At 44.6% G+C, this 11458-nt stretch overlaps 1 protein-coding gene across 1 annotated transcript; it reads left to right on the top strand.

The window, feature by feature from the left end:
- Positions 1-2412: 2412 nt before the first annotated feature.
- Positions 2413-4142, top strand: LOC119271935 (anthocyanidin 5,3-O-glucosyltransferase-like). Its single transcript, XM_037553568.1, has one exon. It carries the CDS (start codon positions 2604-2606, stop codon positions 4017-4019), a length of 1416 nt encoding a protein of 471 aa, XP_037409465.1. The 5' UTR covers positions 2413-2603; the 3' UTR covers positions 4020-4142.
- Positions 4143-11458: the final 7316 nt, after the last annotated feature.

Below are 11458 nucleotides of genomic sequence, written 5' to 3'. Positions count from 1 at the left end.
AAACATGGTGAACAAGAAGCTCAAACTCGTCAACGTAGTCCTGGTCATGCTCATTCGCCGGATCCTCCCGTGCCAACAACGGGCTTTCAACTTGTGGGAGTTCGACCCAGCCCAGCACCGAACTCTAAACAGGCTCTTTGACACAACTCACGAAGAAGCCTGGAAGGTGCTATTCAAGAGTGCCGAGGTTCCCCCTCCCACTACCGAGGACCGCGGATTCTGCGCGAAGCGCCAAGCCAGCGCGGTAAGCTGTTTTACCTCTCACAGGATACTTGTTTTTCATAGTTTGACTCTATGCGGGATCTAAGCTCCCGTACCTTTGACAGGACTGGCAGGAGACGGCCGGACAGATCGATTGTCCGGCTCCTTTGCCCGAAGGCCCAACAGACGCTCTCCTGGCGAAGATGCTGACTCCGGATCCTTACACGGTGCTGGAGAAGACCAAGAAGGCCAAGGGAACCCGAAAGAGTTCCCGATGCTAGGCGTCATCGGACTCACTGTCCGATGACTCTGCGGCACACTCCTCCCCCGAAGACGAGGAGGAAGAAAAAGATGCTCCCCCTCCAGGCGGGGGAGACAAGAAAAGGAAGGGCGCCCCAACTGGGGGGCGAAGGGTCCAAGAAGGGAAGGACTCTCCTTCCGGACAGTTCCACTGCCGCCACCGAAGGCGAAGACGAGTGGTTGCCCAGGGCCAAGCCCCTGGGGAGGTCGTAAGTATTCGGATACCAGAGTAACTCATAGCATTCCTTTGTCGCACTGCTTTCCCTAACGCCGAATATGTTTATGCAGGCCGCCACGAGCCCGTATCGATGTATCGTCGGACGGCTCCCTGGACTCGTCGGATATGGATAGCGATCCACTTCTGACCGCCACCTCCCCTTGCCCTGCGGACGATGCCGAGGTACTGTCTCAAGAGGCACCGGGTCAAGGGGAGACAGTCCCGGAGGCGCCTCAAGGCGACCTTCCAAACTCCGGGAGCAGAGGGGACAAGGCCCCTGAGGGCTCCGAGTTCGGCCCTCAGCCGAACACCGCGCCGGAACCTCCAGTGGTTCCGGACTCGGGCAGGCGGCCTCCTTCCAAGAGGGGCGAGACGCCTATGCCGGTGACCTCTGTCCATCCAGAGGCGCCGGACAATCTGCCGGGAGCGCTTCGCAGCGCTTCCATCGACGAGGAGCACCGTACTATTATGAGTGCGGTGGTCCAGAAGGTTCAGCCCGCCATATATAGAAGTACGATGATCAACTTGGCGTACAAGACAAGTCAGAACATATCCTAGTCTATCTCGTATTTCCTAACTAAACATTACTCAACACAAAAGCGACCATAGTAAAGTAGACGCTTCCACCCATATTAGCATACTAAAAGAATTTGGTATTCCATAAACGAGTGAACATATATATTGGCAACACTTGTTGATGGATATAAATTTTGACGCTATTTGAATAATTGATCATGTAGAATGCACAAACTTGCATGCGAGTAATAATTAACCTGAATAAACAATGCACTAGTACCAATGCTGAATTGGCATAAGCCAATTTCCAGAAGAAGATAGAGGGGCACAAACCGCGCATGCATTCGGAGCGTCCGTTCGTCATGTGCTTTTTTCAAAGATATGTCAAAGCTTGACGTATCTAAATCAAAGATTGAGAGAGCCTAGAAAGGCATATATCTTTACAACTTATCCACGACTATCATAGCCAATCCTCGACATACGGATTACTCATTACTAGCCCACCCATCTAGTCTATCCGGAAGCGGCCTCTCTTCCCGCAACAACCCAGTCGCCCTCCTGTCTTGCCCTTCTAAGTCGATCCTCTTGAGAAGCTCACTTGTAGAAGGGATCACTCCGTTGAACACCACATCGTTCGTGTGTCTTCAAAGCAACCGTGCAACGAGAGCGATTACTGTCCATGTCTCCCTTCTAAGCTTTGGTTGTGTATTTATAAAGGTACACCATTCCAGCAAATTGGCGTCTGCAGTAGATAGTCAAGCTAGCTTATCCCAGTAATCAACTTCGGAGAACCACACTTGTCTAGCGAACACACATCAAGAAAGATGTGGCTGATCGTCTCAGGGGCTTGGTCACAGAAGGGGCAGGCCGTCGGGTGTGGTAGTTGTCGGCGCGCAAGCCTGTCGTTTCGTCATGTGCTCATGGGTGTCCAAGCAGTTGCAAAGTCCAAACTTCATTCTACGTGATTCTATGTTTCCGAGCTTGACGTGATTCACGACGGCATAAAATAACCATGAATAAGATCGGGTACATCTCCATTCTCGAAGCATATTTTTTGGGAAAAATCTTACTTGGCTGACGCATGCTGGGAAAGCATGGCATTTCATACGTTTTTTCCAGCAGTTTTAGTCATATAAATATGCTAACTTGGCAGCTGAAACCATTGCTGGCGTTAATAGTTGCATGCGAAACCAAACTAAATCAAACAACGTATCAACCTACCATGACCACACACTCAAATATGCCTAACTTTACAGCTGGTAGTCGCAGGCGGCTACGAAACATCGCCAGTACATATAACACAACCGATCAATTGCCAGCTTCCCTCCTTCAGAGTTCAGAACACTGCCACTGAAACACAGAAGCAAATATGCAGAGCACCGTCGTGCTTTACACATGGATGGTCAGGGGCCACCTCCACCCCATGACACAGTTCGCCCACCATCTCGCCGCACATGGCGTTCCTGTCACCGTCGCCGTCGCCGACGTCCCGTCTATAGGCAAGTCCTCTGAGACCATTGCCGGCCTCGCCGCATCCTATCCTTCCGTCTCCTTCCACCTACTCCCGCCGTCGGCGACCCGTTCCGCCCAGACGGCTGACCCCGATGCCGATCCATTCATCGCCCTTGTCGCCGACCTCCGCGCCACCAACTCTGCCCTCCTCGCCTTCCTGAGGCCCCTCCCGTCCCTCAAGGCTCTAGTCACCGACTTCTTCTGCGCCTACGGGTTTGATGCCGCCGCAGAGCTCGGCGTCCCGGCCTACCTTTTCTTCACCTCCGCTGCGTCGGTCCTTGCTGCCTACCTGCACATCCCCGTCATGCGCTCCACTGTCTCCTTCCGGGACATGGGGCGCTCCCTGCTGCACTTCCCCGGAGTCCACCCAATTCCGGCGTCTGACTTGCCGGAAGTGCTGCTCGACCGCGGCGACAGCCAGTACAAGACAATCCTTAGCCTTATGGAGCAGCTGCCAAGATCTAAGGGCATTCTGTCGAACACGTTCGAGTGGCTGGAGCCCCGCGCCGTCAAGGCGATAAAAGACGGGACTCCCTGTCCCGGCGAGTCAGTACCGAAACTGTTCTGCGTCGGTCCATTGGTCGGCGAGGAGAGGGGAAGCGCCGTGAAGCACGAATGCCTGAGATGGCTAGACAAGCAGCCAGCGCGGAGCGTGGTATTCCTCTGCTTCGGGAGCGCGAGCTCGGTGCCCGCAGAGCAGTTAAAGGAGATCGCCGTGGGACTGGAGAAGAGCGGGCACGCGTTCTTATGGGCCGTGCGAGCGCCCGTTGCGCCGGACGCCGACGCGACGAAGCGGTTCGAGGGGCGGGCCGAGGCGGCGGTGGAGCCGCTGCTGCCGGAGGGATTCTTGGACAGGACGAGGGGACGCGGGATGGTGGTTTCCTCCTGGGCGCCGCAAGTGGAGGTGCTCCGGCACCCGGCGACCGGCGCGTTCGTGACGCATTGCGGATGGAACTCGACGCTAGAGGGTGTTGTAGCCGGGGTGCCGATGCTGTGCTGGCCCATGTACGCGGAGCAGAGGATGAACAAGGTGTTCGTCGTGGAGGAGATGAAACTCGGGGTGGCCATGAGCGGCTACGACGAGGGGATAGTTAAAGCGGATGAGGTAGAGGGGAAGGTGAGACTGATCATGGAGTCCGAGCAAGGGGAGGAGATCAGGGAACGGATGACGATGGCACAAGTGATTGCTGCCAATGCGCTGGAAAGCGGTGGATCTTCGGCGGCGGCATTTGTTGACTTCGTGGATAATCTGAAGATTTCGATATTCGATTGAATCGTTGACTCTGTAGTGGAATTTTCAAACTGAGCAACACCACTTAATCAGTATGCACAAAATGAAGTGGCAATCAGCTAATGGTGTCCCTTTTTTTTAAACACACAAACTATGTGTCTTTTGTACTGCCTGCATCCAAAAAAGATTGTCTTAAATTTATCTAAATACGGATACATCTAACAATACAAGCTATTTTGGGTGGAGGTAATGTGAAGATACAGGAGAAAACAAGTTGCAAGGGGGTGCGACGGTTTCTTGGTCTGGTCCAGGGTTTAGGATTTAAGGTTTGCACTCAGATCTGCGCGGCGGCGGCGATGGGTGCAGCGAGTTGGTCTTTGCTTTGCACTATGATCCATATAACAAAGAAAAAATCGATGATCAAAATGAGTGAATACTAAGTCATAGATGGTATTTATCATTCAAGAGACTCTCAACAAGTTTTACAGGACATATTCACAAACAAAAAACCGATGGCCAAGTGGTGTAGGACTCCGTGAGCTCGTAAGTTTTGCTTCATGTTGCTCTATCTGTTGATAATGTGATTGTTATGCTCTATGTTGCACTATTTTGATCTATGATTTTATCACTTTGCTAACTCGGCCTTGGAGGCTTTGTACAACAAGAACGAGGACAAGCCATTCATGAGGCTTCATTGTTGGAGCAAGTTGACGCTTGACCCCAGCGTCGCTTAGGCGAGCGACTCGGGGGAACCTAGTGATGACCCACAAGTATAGCGGATCTATCGTAGTCTTTTCGATAAGTAAGAGTGTCAAACCCAACGAGGAGCAGAAGAAAATGATACGCGGTTTTCAGCAAGGTATTCTCTGCAAGCACTGAAATTATAGGTAACAGATAGTTTTGTGATAAGATAATTGGTAACGAGCAACAAGTAACAAAAGTAAATAAAGTGCAGCAAGGTGGCCCAATCCTTTTTGTAGCAAAGGACAAGACTGGACAAATTCTAATATGGAGAAAAGCGCTCCCGAGGACACATGGGAATTATCGTCAAGCTAGGTTTCATCACGATCATATGATTCGCGTTCGGTACTTTGATAATCTGATATGTGGGTGGACCGGTGCTTGGGTACTGTCCTTACTTGGACAAGCATCCCACTTATGATTAACCTCTATTGCAAGCATCCGCAACTACAACAAAAGTATTAAGGTAAACCTAACCATAGCATGAAACACATGGATCCAAATCAACCCCTAACGAAGCAACGCATAAACTAGGGTTTAAGCTTCTGTCATTCTAGCAACCCATCATCTACTTATTGCTTCCCAATGCCTTCCTCTAGGCCCAAATAATGGTGAAGTGTCATGTAGTCGACTTTCACATAACACCACTAGAGGAGAGACAACATACATCTCATCAAAATATCGAACGATTACCAAATTCACATGACTACTAATAACAAGACTTCTCCCATGTCCTCAGGAACAAACGTAACTACTCACAAAGCATATTCATGTTCATAATCAGAGGGGTATTAATATGCATATAGGATCTGAACATATGATCTTTCACCAAATAAACCAACTAGAATCAACTACAAGGAGTAATTAACACTACTAGCAACCCACAGGTACCAATCCCGGACTTAGAGACAAGAATTGGATACAAGAGATGAACTAGGATTTGAGAGGAGATGGTGCTGGTGAAAATGTTGATGGAGATTGACCCCCTCCCGATGAGAGGATCATTGGTGATGACGATGGCGATGATTTCCCCCTCCCGAAGGGAAGCTTCCCTGGCAGAACAGCTCCGCCAGAGCCCTAGATTGGTTCCGCCAATTTTCCGCCTCATGGCGACGGAGTCTCATCCGGATAGATGGCTTATGATTTTTTCCTCATCGAAAGACTCCATATAGCAGAAGATGGACATCTGAGGGCCACCAGGGGGCCCACGAGGTAGGGGGCGCGCCCAGGGGGTAGGGCGCGCCCCCACCCTCGTGGGCAGGGTGTGGCCCCCTGGTGAACTTCTTGCGCGCAGTATTTTTTATATATTCTGAAAATGACTTTCGTGAAGTTTCAGGACTTTTGGAGCTATGCAGAATATGTCTCTAATATTTTCTCCTTTTCCAGCCCAGAATCCCAGCTGCCGGCATTCTCCCTCTTTATGTAAACCTTGTAAAATAAGAGAGAATATGCATAAGTGTTGTGACATAATGTGTAATAACAACCCATAATGCAATAAATATCGATATAAAAGCATGATGCAAAATGGACGTATCAACTCCCCCAAGCTTAGACCTCGCTTGTCCCCAAGCGAAAGCCGAAATCGAAAAATATGTCCACATGTTTAGAGATAGAGGTGTCGATAAAAATAAAATACGGACATGAGGGCATCATGATCATTTTTAGAACATCAACTTATATAATTCTTGTCATATGATCTCTTATGCTAGAGTAACAATTCAATCACAATTTCAAGTATGAATCATAATCTTCATTGAAAACTAACAAACTATAATCTCAGTCATTGGAGCAATTGCAATTTATCATAACACAGGAAAGAGTCAATATAAGAGGTTTTTAGCAAGTTCACATACTCAACTATCATATAGTCTTTCACAATTGTTAACACTCACGCAATACTTATGGGTATGGAGTTTTAATCGGACACAGAGAAAGATAGGGGCCTATAGTTTTGCCTCCCAACGTTTTACCTCAACGGTAATGTCAACAATAATAGTTCATGAAAACTCACATCCAATTAGCCATATATACCAGGATCTTTCCAACATGTTGCGCTTGCCAAAAGATAAAATATAAAAAGGAAGGGTGAAGATCACCATGACTCTTATGCAAGGTAGGAGATAAAAGTAAAAGATAGGCCCTTCGCAGAGGGAAGCAGAGGTTGTCATGCGCTTTTATGGTTGGATGCACAAAATCTTAATGCGAAAGAACGTCACTTTATATTGCTACTTGTGATATGGACCTTTATTATGCAGTCCGTCGCTTTTATTTCTTCCATATCACACGATCGTATAAAGCTTATTTTCTCCCACACTAATAAGTCATACATATTTAGAGAGCAATTTTATTGCTTGCACCGATGACAACTTACTTGGAGGATCTTACTCAATCCATAGGTAGGTATGGTGGACTCTCATGGCAAAACTGGTTTAAGGGTGTTTGGAAGCACAAGTAGTATCTCTACTTGGTGCAAATAATTTGGCTAGCATGAGGGGGAAAGGCAAGCTCAACCATGTTGGATGATCCATAACAATATAATTTATCTCAGATGTAAGAAAACATAACCCATTACGTTGTCTTCCTTGTCCAACGTCAACTCTTTAGCATGTCATATTTTAATGAGTGCTCACAATCATAAAAGATGTCCAAGATAGTATATTTATATGTGAAGACCTCTCTTTCTTTATTACTTCCTATTAATTGCAACGATGACCAAAACTATGTTTGTCAACTCTCAACAACTTTTATTCATCATACTCTTTCTATGTGAGCTCATTACTCTCCATAAGATCCATATGATCTCTTTTATTCTTTTTATTCTTTCTCTTTTATTTTATTCCCTCAGGATCATGGCAAAATAATCAAGCCCTTGACTCAACACTAATCTTTATTATATAGCTCACGGACTCGATTACATAGAAGGATCATAAAGCAAAACTCACAACTAGATCATACTAAAAACTTTATACTACTAGATTGAGATATTACCAAAAGGATCAAACTAAGAAAAAACGGTAAAGATAAAAGTGATGGTGATACGATACCGGGGCACTCCCCCAAGCTTGGCAGTTGCCAAGGGGAGTGCCCATACCCGATGGTCAGTTCTTCTTTGTTGGTGAAGAAGGTGGAGTTGTTGATGATGGATAGTCACACATCGAGCGTAGGAGGTCTTCTCACTTGCAGATAATGCCTTTGAGTGTGATGATATGCACCTTCAACAAAATATTTTCACGTGCGAGATACTTATTTTGTATACGAGCTAACTCAATCATCTTGAAAGCTTCGATCTCAGTTGGGGTAAGAAGATTGTGATCAAGTTGAAGGATGTCTTCTGTTGCCGGAACTTGGTCCTCCGTAGCCTTCTTGATCCCTTCATCCTTGTTGATCTCCATGGGCTCTTCTCTCTTCAGCTCTATCTTCATTAGCCAAGTATCGTTGCCCTCATTGTTGGAGGAGGAGGGAGACGACATGATGCTTGGTGTTGACAACCCTGGCAGAAAACAGCTCGAAACAAGAACAAAGGATTTGTGCGTGATACGGTTGTCAAAACCTTCGGGGTTATATAATGAATTTTTACCGACCAAAATACTTGTCGTGTAAGAAAACGGAGTCCGGAGAGCACACGAGGTGCCCACGATGTAGGGGGCGCGCCCTCCACCCTCGTGGAGGCCTCGTGTCCTTCCCGGACTGCTTCTTATTTTTCTATTTTTCTAAATATTCCAAAACAGAGAAATATTGCCATAAAAACTGTTTTGGAGTCGGTTTACTTACGGTACCACATACCTATTCCTTTTCGGAGTCTGAAACGTTCCGGAAAGTGTCCCTTATGTATTCCTCCGTGGTTACGGTTTCAATAACATTGGTTTCAACATTTATAGGATTACCTGAGATATAGTGTTTAATTCTTTGATCGTTCACCACCTTCGGATTTGTGCCTTCGAAGTTGTTGATTTTTATGGCACCAGGACGATAGACCTCCTCGATAACATAAGGACCTTCCCATTTAGAGAGAAGTTTTCCTGCAAAAAATCTTACACGAGAGTTGTATAGCAATACATAATCACCTACATTGAACTCATGCTTTTGTATTCTTTTGGCATGCCATCTTTTAACTTCTTTAAATAATTTGGCATTCTCATAGGCTTGGGTTCTCCATTCATCAAGTGAGCTAATGTTAAATAACCTCTTCTCACCAGCAAGTTTGAAATCATAATTGAGCTCTTTAAAAGCCCAACATGCCTTATGTTCTAGTTCGAGAGGTAAGTGACATGCTTTTCCATAAACCATTTTATACGGAGACACACCCATAGGGTTTTTATATACAGTTCTATAGGCCCATAATGCATCATCAAGTTTCCTGGACCAATTCTTTCTAGATCTATTAACAGTCTTTTGCAAAATTAATTTGAGCTCTCTATTGCTCAATTCTACTTGACCACTAGACTGTGGGTGATAAGGAGATGCAATCCTATGATTAACATCATATTTAGCAAGCATTTTACGGAAAGCACCATGAATAAAATGTGAACCACCATCAATCATTAAATATCTAGGGACTCCAAACCTTGGAAAAATAACTTCTTTAAGCATCTTAATAGAAGTGTTATGATCAGCACTACTAGTTGGAATAGCTTCTACCCACTTAGTAACGTAATCAACAATAACTAAAATGTGTGTATATCCATTAGAGGCAAGAAAAGGTCCCATATAATCAAAGCCCCAAACATCAAATGGTTCAATAACAAGTGAATAATTCATAGGCATTTCTTGACGTCTACTAATATTAACAATTCTTTGACATTCATCACAAGACAAGACAAACTTATGGGCATCCTTGAAGAGAGTAGGCCAATAAAACCGGATTGCAATACCTTGTGTGTAGTTCTATCTCCAGCATGGTGTCCTCCATAAGCTTCAGAGTGACACTTGCGTAGGATATGTTCCTGTTCATGCTCAGGCACACAATGTCTAATAACACCATCTACTCCTTCTTTATAAAGATGTGGGTCATCCCAGAAGTAATGTTTCAAATCATAGAAGAACTTTTTCTTTTGCTGGTATGTGAAACTAGGTGGTATAAATTTAGCAACAATGTAATTAGCATAATCAGCATACCATGGAGCAGTGCGAGAAGCATTTATGACATTTAATTGTTCATCAGGAAAGCTATCATCAATAGGTAGTGGGTCATCAAGAACATTTTCTAACCTAGACAAGTTGTCTGCAATGGGGTTCTCAGCTCCCTTTCTATCAATAATATGAAAATCAAATTCTTGTAGCAAGAGAACCCATCTAATAAGTCTAGGTTTAGCATCTTTCTTTTCCATAAGATATTTAATAGCAGCATGATCAGTGTGAATAGTTACTTTAGAATCAACAATATAAGGTCTGAACTTATCACAAGCAAGTACAACTGCTAAGAATTCTTTTTCAGTAGTAGCATAATTTCTCTGAGCATTGTCTAGAGTTTTACTAGCATATTGAATAACATTTAATTTCTTATCAACTCTTTGCCCTAGAACAACACCTACAGCATAATCACTAGCATCACACATAATTTCAAAAGGTAAATTCCAATCAGGTGGTTGAACAATAGGTGTAGAGTTTAATGCTTTCTTAAGTATTTCAAATGCTTCTACACAATCATCATAAAAAACAAATGACATATCTTTTTGTAATAAATTAGTCAGAGGCCGTGAAATTTTTGAGAAGTCCTTAATGAACCTCCTATAGAAACCGGCATGACCAAGGAAACTTCTTATACCTTTGATGTCCTTGGGACATGGCATCTTTTCAATAGCATCAACCTTGCCTTTATCAACCTCTATACCTCTTTCAGAAACTTTATGCCCCAAGACAATACCTTCATTAACCATAAAGTGGCACTTTTCCCAATTCAAGACAAGATTAGTTTCTTCACATCTCTGCAAAACTTGATCATGGTTGCTCAAGCAATCATCAAAAGAGGATCCATAGATGAAAAAATCGTCCATGAAAACCTCACAAATCTTTTCACAAAAGTCAGAGAATATAGCCATCATGCATCTTTGAAAGGTAGCAGGTGCATTACATAAACCAAAAGGCATACATCTATAAGAAAAAGTACCAAAAGGGCAAGTAAAAGTAGTCTTTGATTGATCATTGGCTGACACAGGTATTTGAGAGAAACCAGAATAACCATCTAGAAAGCAAAAATGTGTATGTTTGGATAATCTTTCTATCATTTGATCGATAAAAGGTAAGGGGTAATGATCTTTTTTAGTAGCTTTATTTAATTTGCAGAAATCAATTACCATCCTATAACCTGTAATAATTCTTTGCGGGATCAACTCATCTTTATCATTAGGAACGACAGTAATACCTCCCTTCTTAGGGACACAACGGACATGACTTACCCACTGACTATCAGCAACGGGATAAATTATACCTGCCTCAAGAAGCTTTAGTATTTCCTTTCTTACCACTTCCTTCATCTTAGGATTCAGCCGTCGTTGATGATCACGAACTGGTTTGGCATCTTCCTCCAAATTTATTTTGTGTTGACACAGAGTGGGACTAATGCCCTTAAGATCATCAAGAGTATATCCAATAGCAGCATGGTGCTTCTTCAGAGTTTTCAATAATCTCTCTTCTTCATGCTCTAAAAGGTTAGCACTAATAATAACATGATATATCTTTTTCTCATCAAGATAAGCATATTTAAGAGTATCAGGTAACGGTTTAAGCTCAAACACGGGATC

Source organism: Triticum dicoccoides, chromosome 3A (genome assembly GCF_002162155.2).
Source record: "Triticum dicoccoides isolate Atlit2015 ecotype Zavitan chromosome 3A, WEW_v2.0, whole genome shotgun sequence".
Classification (NCBI taxonomy): Eukaryota; Viridiplantae; Streptophyta; class Magnoliopsida; order Poales; family Poaceae; genus Triticum; species Triticum dicoccoides.
This window is presented reverse-complemented; position numbering and strand designations above follow the sequence as displayed.